This window comes from Pelodiscus sinensis, chromosome 26 (assembly GCF_052426305.1).
Source record: "Pelodiscus sinensis isolate ZL-2025 chromosome 26, ASM5242630v1, whole genome shotgun sequence".
Taxonomy (NCBI): domain Eukaryota; kingdom Metazoa; phylum Chordata; order Testudines; family Trionychidae; genus Pelodiscus; species Pelodiscus sinensis.
In genome coordinates, this window is record NC_143077.1 from 7,440,193 (window position 1) to 7,460,345 (window position 20,153).

The 20,153-nt window shown below is 50.9% G+C and overlaps 2 protein-coding genes across 2 annotated transcripts; both read left to right on the forward strand.

Moving 5' to 3' along the window:
- The first annotated feature begins 2,253 nt into the window (after positions 1–2,253).
- On the forward strand, positions 2,254–11,414 carry LOC102445669 (gap junction beta-5 protein-like). Its single transcript, XM_006125967.5, has 2 exons — positions 2,254–2,390; positions 7,484–11,414. The coding sequence occupies exon 2, from the start codon at positions 7,509–7,511 to the stop codon at positions 8,343–8,345; it is 837 nt and encodes a 278-aa protein (XP_006126029.3). The 5' UTR covers positions 2,254–2,390; positions 7,484–7,508; the 3' UTR covers positions 8,346–11,414.
- Positions 11,415–18,268: 6,854 nt separating this feature from the next.
- On the forward strand, positions 18,269–19,733 carry LOC102447347 (gap junction beta-4 protein-like). Its single transcript, XM_006125971.4, has one exon. The coding sequence runs from the start codon at positions 18,284–18,286 to the stop codon at positions 19,193–19,195; it is 912 nt and encodes a 303-aa protein (XP_006126033.2). The 5' UTR covers positions 18,269–18,283; the 3' UTR covers positions 19,196–19,733.
- Positions 19,734–20,153: the final 420 nt, after the last annotated feature.

Here is a 20,153-nt window from a genome sequence, read left to right on the forward strand (position 1 = left end):
GGCAGTGTGGACGTGTACTTGCGCAAGAACCCGCCGGTGTAGACATAGCTTACGGGTACATCTACACAACACCCTTACCTTGAAATAAGCTATGCAGCTTGCGCTACACAAACTGTGTCGCTTATGTCAAGGTTATTTGGAAATGGCTTATTTCAAAATTGTAAAATGCTGTTCCGAAAAGTCCCTGAACCCTCATGGAACAAGGGTTACAAGGTCGCTGGAATAGCATGCCCATTATTTTGAAATCTATTTAGAAATAACGGGTGCATTTAAAGACGTGGAATTGCTGTTTTGGGATACTTCTGGTCTCCTGAAATAGCCGTGCTGGCTACACATAGCCTAAGAAGGCTGGGGCAGTAACAGGGGGTGGAGATTGGTCTTGGCTCCATGGGGAGGAAGCGAAGGGAAGGTCGCGGAAGGGGAGAGCCTGAGGCAAAAGAGGCAGGGCTGGAGTTTGCCGGGTTTTCACCCACCATCATTGCTTCCCCAGGGTAATTCTATTTCTCTGCACATGGCGCTCGGAAAGACGCGCATGCCCGGGTGCAGCGAGGGGAGTCAGACTTTGCTGAAATGGTTGTTAAATAATTCCCTGAGAAATCATTAACCCTCATCCCACTCGTGACGAGGGAGGAAAATGCTCCGCCAGCTGCTGGCCTGCTTGACGACGTCGTCTGAAAGGAGCCGGATGGAGGAGGTGTTAAGCTAACCTGATCTGGAGCGATCCAGGAGCCTGACTCGTTCTCAGCTGCACTTCAGGCTCTTGGAGCCGCGATCGCAACCGAACGGAACCTGCAAGTGGATGGAAATGGCCACGTGAGAATAACCCTCGCCTGAAGTGCTTCCCCTCGCCCTGTTCTGGGGTCCACCAAGCAAAGCTGGCATTAGACTCTCTAGGGCCCAGGGCAGAGAGCCAAAGCCCTGCCACGCAGGGGTGAAGGAGCTGGTAGGAGGAGCTTGAGCAGTGAGTGGGAGGGGCCACCCCTGCTGCCACCCCGTGGCCCCACCTGTGGGCGAGGATTTGGGGGAAGGAGTGGGGCTTGGGAGCTGGGTATGGACACCCGCAACCTGGGCTACAGGGCCTCCCGGGCCGGACTGTGAAACTGCCCAGGCCGTAGATGGCCCACGGGCCGGGAGTTTGAGCCCCCTGTGCCACAGGCTACCCTGTGGGGATGGGAGAGAATGTTCCATTCTCCAGGCCTGGCATCCTTTTGGCTGGTGCCCCATGCCCTACCTTATTCACACCGCTGGCTGGAGGGCCCCAGCCAAGATCAGCCCTGAGCAATCCTATTTACACCAACAGGGCTGCTCCGGGGAGAAACGTAACGTAAGAACGGCCAGACTGGGTCAGACCAAAGGCCCATCTAGCCCAGTGGCCTGTCTGTCAGCAGTGGCCAATGTCAGGTACCCCCAGAAGCAATGAACAGGACAGGGAATCATCCAGTGATCCTTCCCGTCACCCATTCCCAGCCTCGGAGAAACAGAGGCGAGAGATCCCATTCCTACCCATCCTGGCTAATTGCCATTGATGGACCTAACCTCCATGAATGTATTTACTTTTTTTTTTAAGCCTGTTAAAGTCCTGGTCTTCACAACATCCTCTGGCAAGGAGTTCCACAGGTTAACTGTGCGCTGTGTGAAGAAAAGCTTCTTTTTGTTTGTTTTAAACCTGTTACCTATTCATTTCATTTGGTGACCCCTAGTTCTTATGTTACGGGAACAAGCAAATAACTGTTTTCCTTATTCACTTTCGCCACACCAGATGGGATTTTATAGACCTCTATTACATCCCCCCCCCCTCCTTAGTCTCCTCTTTTCTAAGCTGAAAAGTCCCAGACTTTCTAATCTCTCTTCATATGGCAGCCGTTCCAAACCCTTCACCATTTTTGTCGACCTTTTCTGAACTTTTTCCAATGCCAAGAGATCGTTTTTGAGATGAGGCAACCACATCTGCACGCAGTATTCAGGATGTGGGTGTCCCATGGATTTATATGGAGGCAATAAGGTATTCTCTGGCTTTTTCTCCATCCTGGTTTTGTAATGTTTCCCATCATTCTGTTTGCTTTTTTAACTGATGCTGCCCATTGACTGGATGTTTTCAGAGACGTAAAGTGAAGCGCGGACTTTAAAAGTTTGCAGGATCAGGGCGGGCAGCCGAAACATACCATTGGGTCGGACCTCTCCTTCCAGCCGTGCCGCAAGCTGGCAGCCAATGGGCATCTTGGAAATCCACCTTAACTCCTAGTCCCGCCCTCCCTCTGAAAATTCCTCCTCCCGGCTGCTGAAAGCGCAGGGCTGCACGGTGGCTTGTGCGCGGAGAACCAGGCGGACTGCCTCTGCAAAAAGGAAGCCCCTTAAGGAAGAGCAGAACTCGGCAAGGGACCTCCCACCTGGTAAGGAGCATTGGCTGGGAAGGAAGGGAGACATGTGGGGGCTGCAGAAAGTCCTAGATCCAGGGTGTGTGTCTCAGACACATGGGCACAGAGTGAGCGCTGGCTGACAGTTTGCCTGAGAGTTATGCTCACACATAGGAGAGACACAAACCCTCTCAGGCTGGTCCTAGGCATTAGCAGTGTAGTGTTTCAGCGGGTGTTCTGTAGGTGTCTGAAGTCTGGTGTCTGGCTGGGCAGGTAGCTAGAGGAGGGAGGGAGAGAAAGTTACTCCAGATTCATGAGTCAGGAAAGAATCAGCCCCTTGTGTCCTGGACGCGTGAGCTCGAGTGCCGTGCATGGTGCGTTACATGCTGCGGCTGCCCGTGGGGGTGTGTGGGGGGGTGTCCGTGTGCACCTGTCTAATGAATAGTTTGCTTTCATGGAGCACTGGATGTGCTGCTCTCCTAGAATTTTGCACTAGGAGGAGGAATGCCATCCTTAGTTACAGATGGGGAAACTGAGGCACAGAGGTCAGGTGACTTGTCCAAGCGGCACGGTGATTCTGGGTCAAAGCCAGGACTAAGTGTCTGGTGGTCTGACCAGCAGGTCTAGCCAGCAGTCCATTTCTGCTCCCTCTCTCACCCACTGCAGCTGTTCCGAATCCTGGTTCTTGATTTGTGCCTGTTTTGAGAGTGACTCTAGATGTCCAAGCTCCGCCCTCCTCCTCCTCCTCCCCCTCCTGGTCCTTATCCCAGTTGTTCCAGGCTGGCCAAGCATCCACCTTGCGTGGGATGCAACGACCAGATTTATCAACCTCCTTCCGCTCAGACTTATTTTTGGGCCCAGACGCGAGGGCGGTTGCCTTCCATCTCCAGTGGGTTGCCAGGTCTGTGGAATGGGGCCTCCTCTCCCCACACACCAGGCCCCAGCCCTGGGGCTGTGTGGAGGGAGGGCAGCGTGGGAGATCTGGTGCGTGGCTGCGTTGGTTACTGTAGCACCGCGTGGATTCCTGCTCTGGGAGGGGGCCTTAGCACCAGCGTTGCGGACGTACAACAGGATTCATCCCTTCGCTTGTCCTGTGAGTTGTGTTGTGAGGCCATTTCTGGGCAACGCAAGGCAAGTCGACACCAAATGGCTTGGTGAAGAGGGGCTGGCCTGAGAGAGAGATGGGTGTGGGGGCGCTCCCTGAGTTCGCACCCTGGAATGGTCTCTGGAGAAAAACAGGAGTTTGAGCCTCTTGTGATTCAAGTATAAAGGGCCAAATACTCAGGTGGTGTGAACAGGTTCAGCCCTTTGGCTCTACATCCATTTACGCCAGCTGGAGATTTGGCCTCATCTTTCTGGCCAGCGCTTCTTGCAGCACAAGACTCATAGACTTTAAGGTCAGAAGGGACCATTATGATCATCTAGTCTGACCCCCTGCACAATGCAGGCCCCAGAATCTCACCCACCCTCTCCTAGAATAATCCTCTCACCTATATCTCAGATATTGAAGTCCTCAAATGGTTTAAGGACCCCAAGATGCAGAGAATCCTCCAGCAAGTGATCCATGCCCCATGCTACAGAGGCTAGAGTTTGGCCACGGAAAAGGGACACGGAAGGGGATTTCGACTTAGCATTCAGACCAGACCAGGGGATCAGCATTAGCCTGGTCACTAAGGGTACGTCTAGACTACAGGCTTCTGTCAACAGAAGTTTTGTCGACAGATACTGTCGACAAAACTTCTGTCGACAAAGAGCGTCTACACTACATTGAGTTCTGTCGACAAAGCAAGCCGCTTTGTCGACATGGTAGTGTAGACGCAAAGGACAGTTTACATGCAATAACACCTTCTGTCGACAGAAACTCTGTCGACAGAAGGCGTTATGCCTCGTAAAATGAGGTTTACCAGCGTCAACAAAACTGCTGAGTTCTGTTGACGTTATGTCGACAGAACTCGGTGGTAGTGTAGACGCAGGTATAGTTTTGTAGACAAAAGTCCACTTTTGTCGACAAAACTCTGTAGTCTAGACACACCCATAGTGACAGTCTATACAGATATTACACGCTTCTACATTGGCCTTCAGCCATTAGCCTGAGATGGGGGCGGGGCTTCAATTGTAAGCTCTTTGGGGCACAGACCATCTGTTTGCATTGGGTGCGGTAAAAGTCCAGACCGGTGGGGTCCTTGCATAACGGCAATTCGAAATAACAAAATAATAAAGGTGGGAGGCCTTTTTGGATGAAGGGTGCAGCAAGCATCCATCCCTCCTTATCCTGTTATGCTTCTAAGAAGCACACAGGTCTTTTTCAGAGGAAAAGACAATGTGCCGTGTTGGTTTACACACACACACACACACACACACACACACACACACACACACACACACACACACACACACACACACACACACACACACACCCTGCAGATGGTTTATAGTTACCAGTCTGTCATGGCTCAAGTCAATCTTACTGGCCACGTAAGAATGAACATGAGTGAGGAGTCGGGGTTTGTCGATCACAATTCGAGTTTCTTCTGAGGCGTGGCTTGCAGGACCTAAGCCAGCGTCCCGTGGCAAGAACATCCTGTCTTTATACTTGTGAGATCCCGTTTGAATCTATGGGTTTTGCATACTGCTGCAATACTCAATGTGTTCATTTTGGGGGGTTTCCGCAGTGCATCCCTTGCTGTTTATGGTCAGGCTTCCCTTGGCGATCCCTTGTTTGCCATCTCACCTTTTGGGGGTCTTGGCCTGGCTCCCAGGTTTGTTGATTCTGCTGATCTCATTCGAGTATCGAGCACAATGGATGCTCACGGAGCGTCTCCACATTTCTCACGTCTTTTTGACCGTCTGGACCATTGTGGCGGCTTTCACACACCTCCTGCACTTACTCCAAACAATGCACAGACAATTTCCCGGGACACGATGCCTTTCAAACGAAGGAGGACAGAGTTACAACTTACCTTGCAACACAGACATTCTCCAGTCATGAGGAGCAGGGTGAAACAGAAGCCTACACAACTCCTAAGCAAATCATTATCCAGGACTTCCTGTCATCATTATACTTATAGTCTTAAGCCAACACTAAAATACATTTTAGCTACAATCTCCTCCAGCAGAAAGGGCCCAGGCGATCTCACTAAGCTTGCCCTGCCAGGACATCACCTTTCAGGTCAAGTCACCACCCCACTGACCCACTTGCCATGGCTGAATCTGGTGGGAAATGGTCCCAGATGAAATCCCTACTGGGACGGTGACAGCTCCAGCCCCTCAGAGAATCCTAGAGCTGGGAGAGACCTCAGGAGTCAGTGACTCCAGCCCCCTGCCTGAAGCAGGACCAACCCCAACTCAGTCATCCCGCCAGGGCTTTGACAAGCCGGGACTTTAAAACGTCGAGAGATGGAGATTCCACCCCCTCCCTAGGGAACCATCCCAAGGCTTCCGATCCTCCTAGGGAAACAGTATTTTCTAATATCCAGCCTAGATCTCCCCCACTGCAACTTGAGACCATTGCTCCTCATCCTGCCATCTCACCATCCTACCCACTTCTCTCTCCTCCACCCACCTGCCCTCAGACCCAGCATCGTTTTCCTCTGCAGAATCTGGCAGGTTGCAGGCAGCCGCTGGAACCCGTCCATCTCGGCAGGAAAGCGAGTGCAGGGTCACTCTGGCACGAGTCAGGGCGTCTCGTTTCTCAGACTAATGAGGGCCGAATCAACGTTTCCCACCCCGACTCCTTGGGGCCCATGGGGGAACGGACTTCCTTTCCTCGCTGGCCCTGCCTTTGCCTTTTAGGAAGCAGCATTCGGGAGCGGAGCCTCTCTTTGGGGAGGAAGGAGCATCATGCCTGCACTGCAGTTTTCAAAACCGGACACCTGGCAACCCTACCTCGACTCCCCTCACAAGCTTACACTTTGCGGGGTGGGGGTAGGCCACTGTTCCCACTGCGTTGACCTGCTTTCAATGCATTGCTTCCCTCTGCTGTGTGTGCAGCGGCAGTCAAAAGCAAACAGGATGTTAGGAATCATTAAAAAAGGGATAGAAAATAAGACAGCAAATATCTTATTGCCCTTATATAAATCCATGGTACGCTCGCTTCTGGAATACTGTGTACAGATGTGGTCTCCTCATCTCAAAAAAGATACACTGGCATTAAAAAAGGTGCAGAGAAGGGCAACTAAAATGATGAGGGGTTTGGAACGGCTCCCATATGGGGAGAGATTAAAGAGACCAGGACTTTTCAGCTTGGAAAAGCGGAGACTAAGGGGGGATAGGATAGAGGTCTATAAAATCATGAGTGGTGTGGAGAAAGTGAATAAGGAAAAGTTATTTACTTGTTCCCATACTATAAGAACTAAGGGCCACCAAATGAAATTAATGGGTAGCAGGTTTAAAACAAATAAAAGGACGTTCTTCTTCGCACAGCGCATAGTCAATCTGTGGAACTCCTTGCCTCAGGAGGCTAGGACTATAACAGGGTTTAAAAGAGAACTAGATAAATTCATGGAGGTTAAATCCATAAATGGCTGTTAGCCAGGATGAGTAAGGAATGGTGTCCCCAGCCTCTGTTTGTCAGAGGGTGGAGATGGATGGCAGGAGAGAGATCGGAGAACTTAAAGGCTGCACAAGTATGCGTAGGGCGAGAGTCAAGCTAGGTGTTAAAAAATAAAATGCTCGCAGGGCTGGGTGAGGGTGATACAAGCCCACCCAGATTTTCCTGACCCCAGACACTCTCAGAACCGCAGTCCAGGCCACGGCTGTGTCCAGCATGTCACAGGATACCAGAGCCAAAACTAAGGTTTTCTGCACCTGGGGCAAGCGACTGAACTGCCCTCTCCTCCCGTCCCAAAGAAATGATAAAATTCGTAATTTTTTGTATTCATTGCACATGTTGTTAATTGCACATGCATTGAGATTGCAAATAGATGATAGTTAAGATGTAAATGAAATAATATTTTAACTCTCTAATTTTTAATTTTGCACCCCTAAAGGTACTGCACCTCCCCTGCCTTGTTACGGCTCTGCAGGACACTTTGTCTATGACCATAAGGGTTCTGCTCCTGCCTCTGGAAGGGCCCTATGCTGGGAGCCTGGAATATTGATTCATTTATGTGTGTTTCTTCCCCTTGCAGATCCAGTTCCCGGGAGCCGAGCACCATGAACTGGGGTGTATTTGAAGGGATCCTGAGCGGGGTGAACAAGTACTCCACGGCCTTCGGGCGCATCTGGCTCTCCTTGGTTTTCATCTTCCGGGTGCTGGTCTATGTGGTGGCAGCGGAGCGGGTGTGGAGTGATGACCACAAGGACTTTGACTGCAACACGCTCCAGCCGGGCTGCTCCAACGTCTGCTTCGACCACTTTTTCCCCGTCTCCCACATCCGCCTCTGGGCCCTGCAGCTCATCCTGGTCACCTGCCCCTCCCTGCTGGTGGTCATGCATGTGGCCTACCGGGAAAGCAAGGAGCAGAAAAACCAGGAGGCAAAGGGGGAGCATTGCCGCCGGCTGTACCCCAACCCCGGCAAGAAGCGCGGAGGGCTATGGTGGACCTACCTGCTCAGCCTCCTCGTGAAGGCCACCGTGGACGTGGTGTTCCTCTACATCTTCTACAGGCTGTACAAGAACTACACCCTTCCCGTCGTGGTGAAGTGTGAGATCCCCCCATGCCCCAACATCGTGGACTGCTTCATCTCCCGGCCCACGGAGAAAAACATCTTCACCCTCTTCATGGTGATCACGGCCTGCATCTGCATCCTGCTCAACCTAGTGGAGGCCTCCTACCTGGTGGGAAAAAGGTGCCGGGAGGCCCTGCTGTCCAGGAGCGAGAGGAGCAGGCGGGAGACCAGGCGGTGCAGGAGCATCGTGCATCATGCGTCGTGCGTCGACGAGCAGCACAACTTCAAGTCAGGAGGGCAAGTTCTTCCTGAAGCACGTTACAAGCCAGCCACGGTTCTGGTCCCCACTGGCTCCCAGAAGGCAGAAGAGGTTCTCTCCTAAACGGAGGGGAAGACCTAGGGAGGCCATCTCCATACAGAACGGCCCTTGTTTTAGACCAGCCCTTCTTGTTGGCGGTGCCTTTGGACGTCATGAGCCACGATCAGCTCCGGGGTCAGCAGCTGCTCCCCTCACACACCTGGGTATTAACTACACCAGGTGGTCCCCCTGTGTTGCTTTGGTCTGGTGGAAATAAGAATGGCCCCTCGGGTATAAGGGAAGTTCTGCAGGTCACAGGCTGGAGAGAAGCAAAAGGGGAGCACCAAGGAGCCTAGCACTAGGATTTAGACTGAGGAGATTTGATGAGTTCTTGCCTCAGCTGCTGCCGGCCGCTCCTATTGACAGGTCACAGGGCTAGAAGGACCGGATCTCAGACCCAGCCTGGCAATTCCTGTGTCCTGTTATCATGCAGGAATGTGCCCGCCTGTGTTTTCAGTAGCGTGTCCTACCTGAGGGGAAAAGCTTCCTTCCTTGCACGGAGGTCCAGCCTGAGAGAGGAGTGCAACGGAAGGACCAAGCCAGACTCCTCAGCTGAGAATTTCTTAGACAACAGACCTCGTGCATCTGGGGAAACAGAGCCAGGCCCTCGTGTCTGTCCCTGAGGGGAGGTGCCATGTGGCCTACGGAGGCTGGGGAATCCCGGCACAGCTGTGAACGCCCCTTGGCTTGGAAGGTCTAGGTCAAGCAGATATTTTCTCTCCATGCCTGCTGGAGAGAGGGACATGAGGTCTCCAAAATGCCTCCTTTCCTGAGCAGTTCCTTCAGCTTTGCTTAACCCCGAGGGACCAACTGCAGGTAGCAGAAAACACCGGAAAGAACAGGATACTTCCCAGTGAAGATAATGCTGCGTTTTCCTGTCTGCGGGAAATGACCGGTCCATCCTGCCAGAGATCCAAGTCATGGCAACTGAACATGGCTAATGCTGGCGACGGGGGAATCCATTCACCCTCAGGCTACGTCTACGCGACGAGTTTTCTCGGCAAAAAATATGCTAATGAGGGACTCATTTGCATGACTCACTGTCTCATTTGCATATTTTCTGACAATCTGTTTTTGTGCTAGGGGTTTTTGTGCAAAAACAAGCAGTGTGGATGTTTTCTTTTTGCGCAAAATCTCCTTTGTCCGCAAGATCCGTAAACCTCCTTTTTTGGGGCATAAGGATCTTTCGGAGAAAGGGGGTTTTGCCCAAAAAGAAAATGTCCACACTGCCTGTTTTTGCGCAAAAACCCCTAGCGCAAAAACGGATCAGCAGAAAATATGCAAATGAGATTGCGGCTCGTGCAAATGAGTCCCTCGTTAGCATATTTTTTGCCAAGAAAACTCGTAGTGTGGGCGTAGCCTGAGGGAATTAGAGTTTTGCTGACTGTGGGGAAGGGGGTAAAGGGCGGCCAAAGGGAAAGAAAAAAATCTAGAAATACTGGTTTTTAAGGCTATTATGATCATCCTCGCTGAAAACAGGTCAGAGAAGTCCCCCCAGGCCTTCCGGCATCAAGCCCCTAACTTTTGAGCTAGAAAGGCATCTTGTCTTGGTTTTAAAGACATCAAGGGGTGGAGAATCCACCACCTCCCTTGACAGGAAGTTGTTCCAATTACCCTTGTTGTTTAAACACCTACCTTAATTGGTGGTGCAAGCGCTGCTGTGTAGGTGGCCCTCTTCCTATGGAGACAATTATCATTAAACAACCCTTCGCATGCTTCAGGGAGTGGCTGGTGGTGATGGAGCCACATCAGGAAACTGCGTCATGCTGCCCTAAATTCTCAGCTACCTCATTCCCCTTCCTAAAAGGACAGTGATGATGTCAGGTCACTGGTACTGGATGGTTGTTGTGTTCCACCCCAGAGGTGGCAGCATTTCAAGGGGGAGCTGCACCTGGAGGGTGGAATTCCATACTCCTCCCGTGTTCACAACGCAATGCAGCAGATGTGGCACTGATGAGGTTTTGCAAAACAATGGGAGGTGGACATGAGCTAGGTCTACTCTTCTACTCTATATTGGAAAGACTTTGTCCGTCTGTCTTTCTGTCTGCTTGTCTGTTTCTTCAAGAACTCCTCCTAAATGGACCTTCAGCTGTGGTAGGCAGCTTCCTCTGATCATAACTTAAAGCAAGGTCAGGGTTTGGTTGGGCCAGGAAAAGGCTTGCTTGCTTGCTTGTCATAATACCCTACAGAAAAGGGCTAGAATCACCAAGCAGATGAAAGGGGCTTGCTGGGGGCATGTCCGCTTCTCACCTCCCCCCCCCCCAGGACTGCCCCAGTCCCAAGCCTCCCACCCAGGTATGTTTGGGGGGGAAGGCAGTGCAAGGGACTGAGGCTCCCTCCCTCCCAACTCATACAGGGATGTTACTGGCTGTTCCCCTTTGCTAGGGAGCAAGGGGAAAGTGCACAGCTTGTTGCATTCCTCACTCTGGCCGGGGAGCACAGAGGAGCTATGCACTTTGCTGTCACTCCCTGGTGGCAAGCAGCCCTGGTACAAATTTCAGGGGAGGGGGGAAGTTTGCCCCTCCCCAAACTCTTCCCCCTCCCCCCCACACCCAACCAGTCCCCTGCACAGAATCCCTCCTCACCCCCAACCCTGATTCCTGCACCCCCATAGCAGGGGGTCTCCAGAAGCTGTGAGGTTGGTGCCTATAGATGAGGGGTAGCATATGGAGCCACTGCTGTACATGCCAGCTGCTTTCAAGGGAGGGTGCAGGGTCAGGGCAAGTAGATATCTGGCCACTCCTAGGGTGGGGGGTGGGATTTGAACCCACCACATGGCACTTCTCAGGCAGGTGCCCTATCCCCTAGGCCACTCTAGAACTGACCTGCCTTCCCCCCCCCCCGTGTCCCTCCTTAAGGACCCAAGCAAAGCCGTGTGTGTGTGTGTGTGTGTGTGTGTGTTTTTAAAGCCCAACACAAACAATTCATTGCACTGCACAGGACATAGGCCAGCCCCTCCGCTGCTATGAATCCTCTCAGCTGCACTGAATTCAGGGGAGGAGAGCCCGTTTGCATCCACTGAGAATCCCCCCCATCCCCGGTATGTGTTGCTCAGCTTGTGTTCCCCTGCAACTAATAAAAATGTCTCTTTGTAAGAAACTGGCTGTGTTTCGGTTTCTTTATTTTAGCTTAAAACCAATAAAACATGGCGGCATAAATACTCCTGGACAGGACTTTTCTTCCCCCCCCCCCCTTCCCCGTGGACCAGTCTAACAGTACTGAAGATGTGCTTGTCGAGAGGGAGAAAATAAACTCCCTAGTTCTCGGAAATTGCTCCCCACTCGGTAGATCATGGCCTGGCTTCATCCTCCTTGGAAGCAGCGCTGCCTTCAGCCACGATTTGTGGTCTGGCAGTGCTCGTGTTCCTGTAGGTGGCCTGGGAGTAGCCTTCTTGTGACACAGAGCATGGAGGACAATTTTCTAAACACCGTTACAATGGAATTCTACCTTTATAAAGAGCCAAGATTCACCTGCTCACAAGCCCTGAAATCAGAAGAATAGCCCCTGGCAGCCAGCCCCCCCAGAGCGAAGTATCTTTGATTAGCGGGGCGGGAGTGGAGAGTAGTTGGAGCAGAAAACAGGGTGCAGGATTCACTTTTGGTTCCGTTTCCAGCTTCACTCCTGTCATAAGAACATAAGAGCGGCCGTACAGGGACAGACCAAAGGTCCATCCAGCCCAGTGTCCTGTCTCCAACAGTGGCCAATGCCAGATGTCCCAGAGGGAGGGAACACAACAGGGAATCCTCACGTGATCCCTCTCCTGTCACCCATTTCCAGACCAACAGAAGCTAGGGACACCATTCCTACCCATCCTGGCTAACAGCCGTTGATGGACCTAACCTCCATGAATCTATCTAGCTCTTTTTTGAACCCTGTTAAAGTCCTAGCCTTTACCGCATCCTCTGGCAAGGAGTTCCACAGGTTGTCTCTGGGCTGAGTGAAGAAAAACTTCCTTTTGTTTGTTTTAAACCTGCTGCCTATTCATTTCATTTGGTGACTCCTGGTTCTTATATCCATTTTTTTCTGTCATGTGAATTGATTACTTGCCAAGTGCAGGGGATGTGCTCCCTCCCTTCCCCCCTCTTCTCCTGCCCTGATCTGAGCTGAGGCATTTCACCTCTCCAAGCTGTGGTCTTGTTGTCGGCACCATGGGGCTAGCGCTTGTCCCTCCCACTCTGAGTGGGGTTGGCACCTTAGTGGATTCCTGCTTCCAAAGCAATGTGAGGCAAAAAGGCAACATGTGATGATAGAAGCATAGAACGTTAGAACCGGAAAGGATCTCGTGAGGTCGTTGAGTCCAGTCCCCTGCCCTCATGGCAGGACCAAGCGCTGTCTAGATCATCCCCAATAGATGTCTATCCAACCTGCTCATTCTGCCAGTGTCTATCCAACCTGCTCAATCCTGATCATTCTCCTGTCACACTTTGTGCAACCTGTTAAAACCCGTACCGGGCCAAGCCCTTGCCTCCATGAAGCCCATGAGAAAACTCACCTGGAGCTCAAGGAGCACTGGCGATAATGCTGATCTAGAGTGACAGGTCCAGGTTTTTTTCTGGGACTCTAGGCTTTTTTTAAAAAAAAGTCTTTGAAGAAGGGCTTCTGAGCGTATTGGCGAAGGGGAGGCCCGCCCTGCAGGTGTACCACCTCCTGCACATCTGCAAAGGGAGAGAAACTGGATTGTGCATTGGAATAGCTAGAGAGAGTCTATGGGATTCCACATTGTCAGGTAAGAGGCATGTTTTAGTGTACAAAGGAGAGGAGCAAGAAGCAAGATCCTAGGTGGGAGAAATCAGATTGATTGGAAAGCAGCCTGCTTGAGGGATTATAAACTTTGCAGTTCCTCAAGTTGGCATAGCAGCTAGTCCGGGGCGGCCGCACTGAGCCTGGGGTGTGAGTATATAAAAGAGACATTCACCCATGAGACACAGGGTTACTGCTTACAATGTATCATGTCGTGAAAGCATTTGAGGGCGCAACGTTACATTTCGGCAGTAATTGATTGTCACTAAGGCTCTGTCAATTCATGAATGTATGTGTGTGTTCTGCATGCGCTAGGCATTTGGGGGCCAAAGGCCGGTGGTTGGGGAGCTCCAGAAGTTGTGAATATGATCGATAGTCTTGTCACCTTGCTAGTGTGCATGCTGTACAGTCTGACGATTTCAGGGAGGGGAGCTTTGTTGGTTGTTTTGGTGGAAAGCTGTCGTCAAATTGCTAGTGGGATTGAATATTGATATTGTAGGCAAGCCCACAGCCCCTGGGCCTCATGTGCTACGAGACACGCCAACACCCGTGAAGACACGATCCCTACCTTGAAGCGCTCAGATGCAAAGAGGTTAAATGTGGTCACTTGGGGGGCATTTTCAAATGTTCAGAAAAATCTGGATGCAAACTGCTGAGCTGCTCCAGTAGTGAGCATAAGAATAAGTCAGACCAAAGGGACATCTACGCCCAGTTCCTGTCCTCTGACAGTGGCCAAGGCCCGGTGTCCCAGTGCACTAATGCTGCGGATGTTTGGAATCGGAGGGAAGGGTCTGGCCGATCTCTTGCAGCCTAAATCGTATTGCATCACTGGAGTGGGTCTCCATTGTGCTAAGCGTGGGGCTCACTCCAAAGAGCTTATAGTCTGAGAAGATAAGACAGCCAGGAGGTAGCAGGGGAAACAAGGATGGAGACAGGGTTGCCAGGTGCCCGGTTTTGAACAGGACAGCCTAGTATTTGCACCTTCCGTCTGGTAAAAAAAATTCAGAAAATAACAGACATTTAAAGGGGTCACAACTGCATTTGTGGAAGGAGAAAATTTGTTCCTCTTGGTTTCTGAGGACAGGACAAGGAGTAATGGGCTTAAAGTGCAGCAGGGGAGGTTTAGATTGGACATTAGGAAAAAATTCCTAACTGTCAGGGTGGTCAAATATTGGAATAAATTGCCAAGGGAGGTGGTGGAATCTCCCTCTCTGGAGATATTTAAGAACAGGTTAGATAGACATCTGTCAGGGATGGTGTAGACGGAGCTTGGTCCTGCCTTGAGGGCGGGGGGCTGGACTCGATGACCTCTCGAGGTCCCTTCCAGTCCTATGATTCTATGATTCTATGATTTCAGGCCACGCTCAACAGAATTTTTTCCTGGTGGTTTTTTGGGAGGTTGGTATTTTTTGTGACACCATCTAGCAACCCTAGGCAGAGAAGTCAGCATGACTTACTGGAGTAAGCCCAGTGGTTCTCAACCGTGGGCCATATGGCTCCCCAGGGGCCACGCCCTACCTCTAGGGGGCCACATGGAAAAAACGGAACATTAGGTAAATGATGGACCTTTTTTCCAACTAACAGTAGCTATGAAGGGGGCCCCAGAGGTAAGCAAGGCTCAGAAGGGGGTCACAAGCAAAAAAAGGTTGAGAAACACTGACCCAGCTGACCAGTGGCAGAGGAGAGAATAGAACACAGGTCTTCCTAACTCCCTGCCTCGGCCCCTATGTCATGCTCCTCCTTCCCCCATTTGTTCACTCATAAAATTGCCTTTTCTTTCACACATTGGGCACACAGAGAGCCAGACTCCACCTCAGCCCTTAGCTGGAATAGCACCTCGGCATAAACGACCTGCTCAAACTAAAACAAAAAACAGGACTATGTAGCACTTGAGGGTATGTCTACACTACCCCGCTCATTCCACGAGGAGTACAGCTAGTTCGGATTAGGAAGCCTAATCCGAACTAGCAACTCCGTGCCACGTGTAGCCGCGCGGCACGGGGTTCGAACTAGCCGGGATTTAAAAATGGCGGTGCCCGACTTATGCAAATAAAGCCCGGGAAATTCAAATCCCGGGCTTCATTTGCAAGTGCGGTATGCCTACATTACCCTCCTAGTTCGAATTAGGAGGGTAGTGTAGACATACCCAGAAAGACTAACAAGATGGTTTAGTAGGTGATGAGCTTTCATGGGCCAGACCCATTTCCTCAGATCAAATAGTGGAAGAAAATTGTCACAACCATATATACCAAAGGATACAATTAAAAAAATGAACACATATGAAAAGGACAAATCAAATTTCAGAACAGAAGGGGGATGGAAGGGGGGAGGTAAATGTCTGTGAGCTAATGATATTAGAGGTGATAATTGGGGAAGCTATCTTTGTAATGGGTAAGATAATTAGAGTCTTTATTCAAACTTAAGTGTAAAATGTCGAATTCAAGCATGAATGACAGTTCAGAGGATTCTCTTTTAAGTGCAGTCTTAAAAGGCCTTTGAAGCAGGATGCAGGTAATCAAGTCATTGAGACAATATCCTTGCTGGTTGAAATGGCAAGAAACTGTTTTTTTCTTTGTGATCCTGTCTGATATCTGTTTTGTGGGCATTGATCCTTTGGCGAAGTGTCTGAGACATTTGTCCAATGTACATAGCAGACGGACACTTTCGGCACATGATAGCATAAATGATATTTCTGGATGCGCAGGAATATGTGTTCTTGATCTTATAACTCGTTTGGTTAGGTCCAATGACTAACACGGCTACATTTCTATCACTGCTCAAACTAAGGCAGACTTCTTGCTAATCCTGCCCAACATGGAGTCTCAGGACTATTCACCACAGTTGGGTCACACTAGGGACGGGCTGGAGAAGTAGGAGTGACCCCCCCCCCCCCAAGGAACAGAGTCCCATGGAAACCCAGTCATGCCACATCCCCACCTCGTTAATAAACAACCATGGTTAAAACAACAGCACTAAATGGCAGTGATACGTCGTGTTCTGCGGCGCCTCGGGCGGCACTGTAATTCCCGAGGACTTCAGCCGTAACTTAAAAGTTATCTGGAATCAATAGCTAATTCCACCCGAAGGCACTCATCAGGAACTTTAATGCTGAACATGGCGTTTAATTTGTTATTTGGATTTTTTTTTATTTTAAGTGGGGGAAGGGTGATTCTTGCATTTCCAAAGTTCTGTTAGCCACTTTTCCACTGCTCGCATGATAGGAGAAAATGGCTTTTCATTGTCTTCGGCCAAGATTTTCCTAAACCATGAGATGTTTAAGGTGCTTCTATTTTGGGGGTGGTCTGACTTGGGGGGGCCTTTAAAGAGGCCAGATTTTCACTGGAAATCACTTGTTGCTTGGGTAACTCTTGGCCTCTGAAACACAACCGTTTTCTGGAAAGGCATTTTCTGAAAACATTCCATCTCTGTAACAGAATTTGGTGGGGAGGGAATTTTATCCCTGGCCTTCTGGTGTGAAACGTCAACTCCCATTAGGTCTCCAGTATGTAGTGTGCTGTCTCATACACACACACACACAAACACACAAACACACGGTCCTTGGTATGTAGCATGCTGTCTCTCTCTCACTCATACACACACACACTAGATCCCTGGTATGTAGCATGCTGTCTCTCACACATACATACAACAACACATAGACACGGTCCCTGGTATGTAGCATGCTCTCTCTCTCTCTCTCTCTCTCACACACACACACACACACACACACACACACACACACTCGATCCCTGGTACGTAGCATGCTGTCTCTCACTCATACATACACAACACATAGACACGGTCCCTGGTATGTAGCATGCTCTCTCTCTCTCTCACACACACACACACACACACACACACACACACACACACGATCCCTGGTATGTAGCATGCTGTTTCTCACACGCACATACACAACACACACACACACACGGACCCTCATATGAAGCGTGCTGTCTCGCACACACATACACAATGCTCCTGAAGCGTTATGCTCTTTCTTCAAAGACAATGTGCCATTTTGCTGAGCATGGCGCTGATGGTGCAGGTTTGCTCTGATAAGACCATGTGCAACACGCGCTGGGGAAAACGCACACAGGGTGTGAGCGAGGGGTGAAATCCAGCCCTGGGCCGGGCACCCGGGAGCCACCACTTGAATCCCGGGCAGGCTCCACTGTCTTAAGCAGCATCTGTGATCTGCTATAGTCAGAAGTCAGAGCCCACGAGGCCAAAGTCACATTGCTCAGGGCTGAGTTTCATCCCCCAGCACAAGAGGGCCATGGTCTGCATGCTGATCCCATTACTGACCCATGCTTGCTTTCCTGAGGCCACTGGCTTCATCTCCAGTGCCTTGCCGGGCTCCGGCCAGCACCCAGTGCAGGACGTAAGAGAACGCCGGTATTCCTCTGCACTGGCTGGTAGCAGCAGGGAGGAGAGAGCCATAGTAATGGGGCATATGTCAGATCCAGGAGTGAATGGTTCCTTCAGACACAGCCCTGAGTGAGGCATGTGTATTAGCAGCATCATAAGAACATAAGAGTGGCCATACTGGGTCAGACAACGGTCCATCCAGCCCAGGGTTCTGTCTGCCGCCAGTGGCCAACACCAGATGCCCCAGAGGGAGGGAACACAACAGGGAATCCTCACGTAATCCCTCCTGTTTCCCACTTCTAGACAAACAGAGGCTGGGGACACCATTCCTACCCATACTGGCTAATAGCATTGAGGGAACAAACCTCCATGAATCTAGCTAGCTCTTTTTTGAACCCTGTGAAAATTCTAGCCTTCACCACATCCTCTGGCAAGGAGTTCCACAGGTTTACTGTGTGCTGAGTGAAGAAAAATTCCCTTTGTTTGTTTTAAACCTGGTGCCTAGCATCACTCCAGAAGAGCTTGAGGGTGAGAGGGACTTGAACTCAGAGCCTCACTTGTGAGGCACAGTTCACCCCCTCCCCAGCCTCCTCCTTGCTCATGGTGAGGGGCAGGGATTTACTGTTGGCCTGCCCCAGCAGTAACTCATTGCCAGCCTCCCCCTCTGACTGGCCAAGGGAGTAGGGGATGGTAGAAAGGCCCTGAGAGACCCCAGGGGTACGTAGCCCCCAGAGCATTCTCATACTCTTGTGCCACCCTTGATGCAGACTGTCCTCTCTGTGGTTAAGCCTGCTCCACTCACTGAAGTTTGGTTGCTCTCCCTTCCAGCTCTGCGAAGCCCAGAGGACAGGATGAATTGGTCCTCGCTCCAGGAGCTCCTAAGCGGGGTGAACAAGTACTCCACGGCCTTCGGGCGCATCTGGCTCTCCATGGTCTTTGTCTTCCGCTTCCTGGTCTACGTGGTGGCGGCAGAGCAGGTGTGGAGCGACGAGCAGAGGGACTTTGAGTGCAACACGCGCCAGCCCGGCTGCTCCAACGTCTGCTACGACCGCATCTTCCCCGTCTCCCACATCCGCCTCTGGGCCCTGCAGCTCATCCTGGTCACCTGCCCCTCCCTGCTGGTGGTCATGCACGTGGCCTACCGGGTGGCCAAGCAGAGGAAGCACCAGGAGGCGGAGGGAGGGAACAGCCGCCAGCTCTACCCCAACCCTGGCAAGAAGCGGGGAGGTCTGTGGTGGACCTACCTGCTCAGCCTGGTCTTCAAAGTCACCGTGGACGCGACTTTCCTCTACATCTTCCACCGGCTCTACGCCAGTTTCAGCCTGCCCCGCGTGGTGCGGTGCGCCGAGGCCCCCTGCCCCAACACGGTCGACTGCTTCATCGCCAGGCCCACCGAGAAAAGACTTTTCACCTACTTCATGGTGGCCACCACCGCCTTGTGCATCCTTCTCAGTCTCTGCGAGATGGCCTACCTGGTCACCAAACGCTGCTGGGAACTTGCCACCCGGTGCCAGGGCAGGAAGCGTGGGAGCAAACCTGCAGGCTATCATCACTGCACGCAACAGAGCCGGGTTCTTAGTGCACCATCCTCAGGGCAGGCTCCACGTGGGTCTGTCCCTTTAGATAGTGGGGAGGGTGCTGGTGAAGAGAGAGGAGGCTCACACGTTCTCTCTCTGCACTCAGGGTCTCCGGCACAGGCTCCATCCAACAGTGCAAACTGCTCACCAGCTTACAGCCTGACTGATGAAGTAATCAAAGGCTGATTCGAACTAGGGTTGCCAGGTGTCCAGTTTTTGCTCAGACAGACCAGTATTCAAGTCCCCTGTCCGGGAAAAAAAACTGGTGAAAAACTGGGATCATTTAAAGGTTTTTTTTTTTTTTTGCTCAACCATCTTTGCCATGTTCAGGATTTTTGTTGAAAGCACCTGGCAAGCCTAATTCAAACCCTTTCTCTAAGGCTATAACCATTTCTCAAGCCAGTGTCCATTGGAGGCAGGGTCGCACTGTCCCTGAAAAGTGCATGGACAAGTTGCAGAACCAGTCAGAGCTTTGCGTAATTCTATTTTTTTCAACAACAGCAACAGTCGAAAGGGATGACATTTGTGAGACAATTTGCCCTGTTTCTGGCCCATCTTCAATAAAGAGTTGATACATGATTTGTAGATGTTCTAGGCATGTAATTAGGGTATGTCTACACTGCGGAGCTATTTCAGGATACCAGACGTATCCTGAAATAGCTATTCTGCATTTATTGAAGCATCCCGTGCTTTCGAAATAGATTTCGAAATAACAGGTGGCTTATTCCGACATTCTGATAACCCTCATTCCACCAGGGTTAAGGGGCGTTTCGGAATAGCAAGTTATTTCCAAATTTGGCATTGTGTAGACAACCCCAAATCATGAAATAAGCTATTTTGAAATACACTCGAAGTAAGCTATGCAATTTGTGTAGTGCAAATTGCGTAGCTTATTTTGAGCTAAGGGTGCTGTGTAGATGCACCTTACAGACTGGCGTTTTCAAGGGACATAAACACACTGGTAAAAGGTGCCCCAGATGGTCTGCGGCAAGTGTACAAGCAGCCTGTTGATCTGTAGAAGTCCATAATGGTCCATAGATATTTTCATAAGTGGTCATAAACCATTTGTAAATATACCTGGGTATAAGGTCCTTCTGTGATGAGCTGTGCGCTGTTTCCGTGGACAGCTTGAGGATTCGGTTTG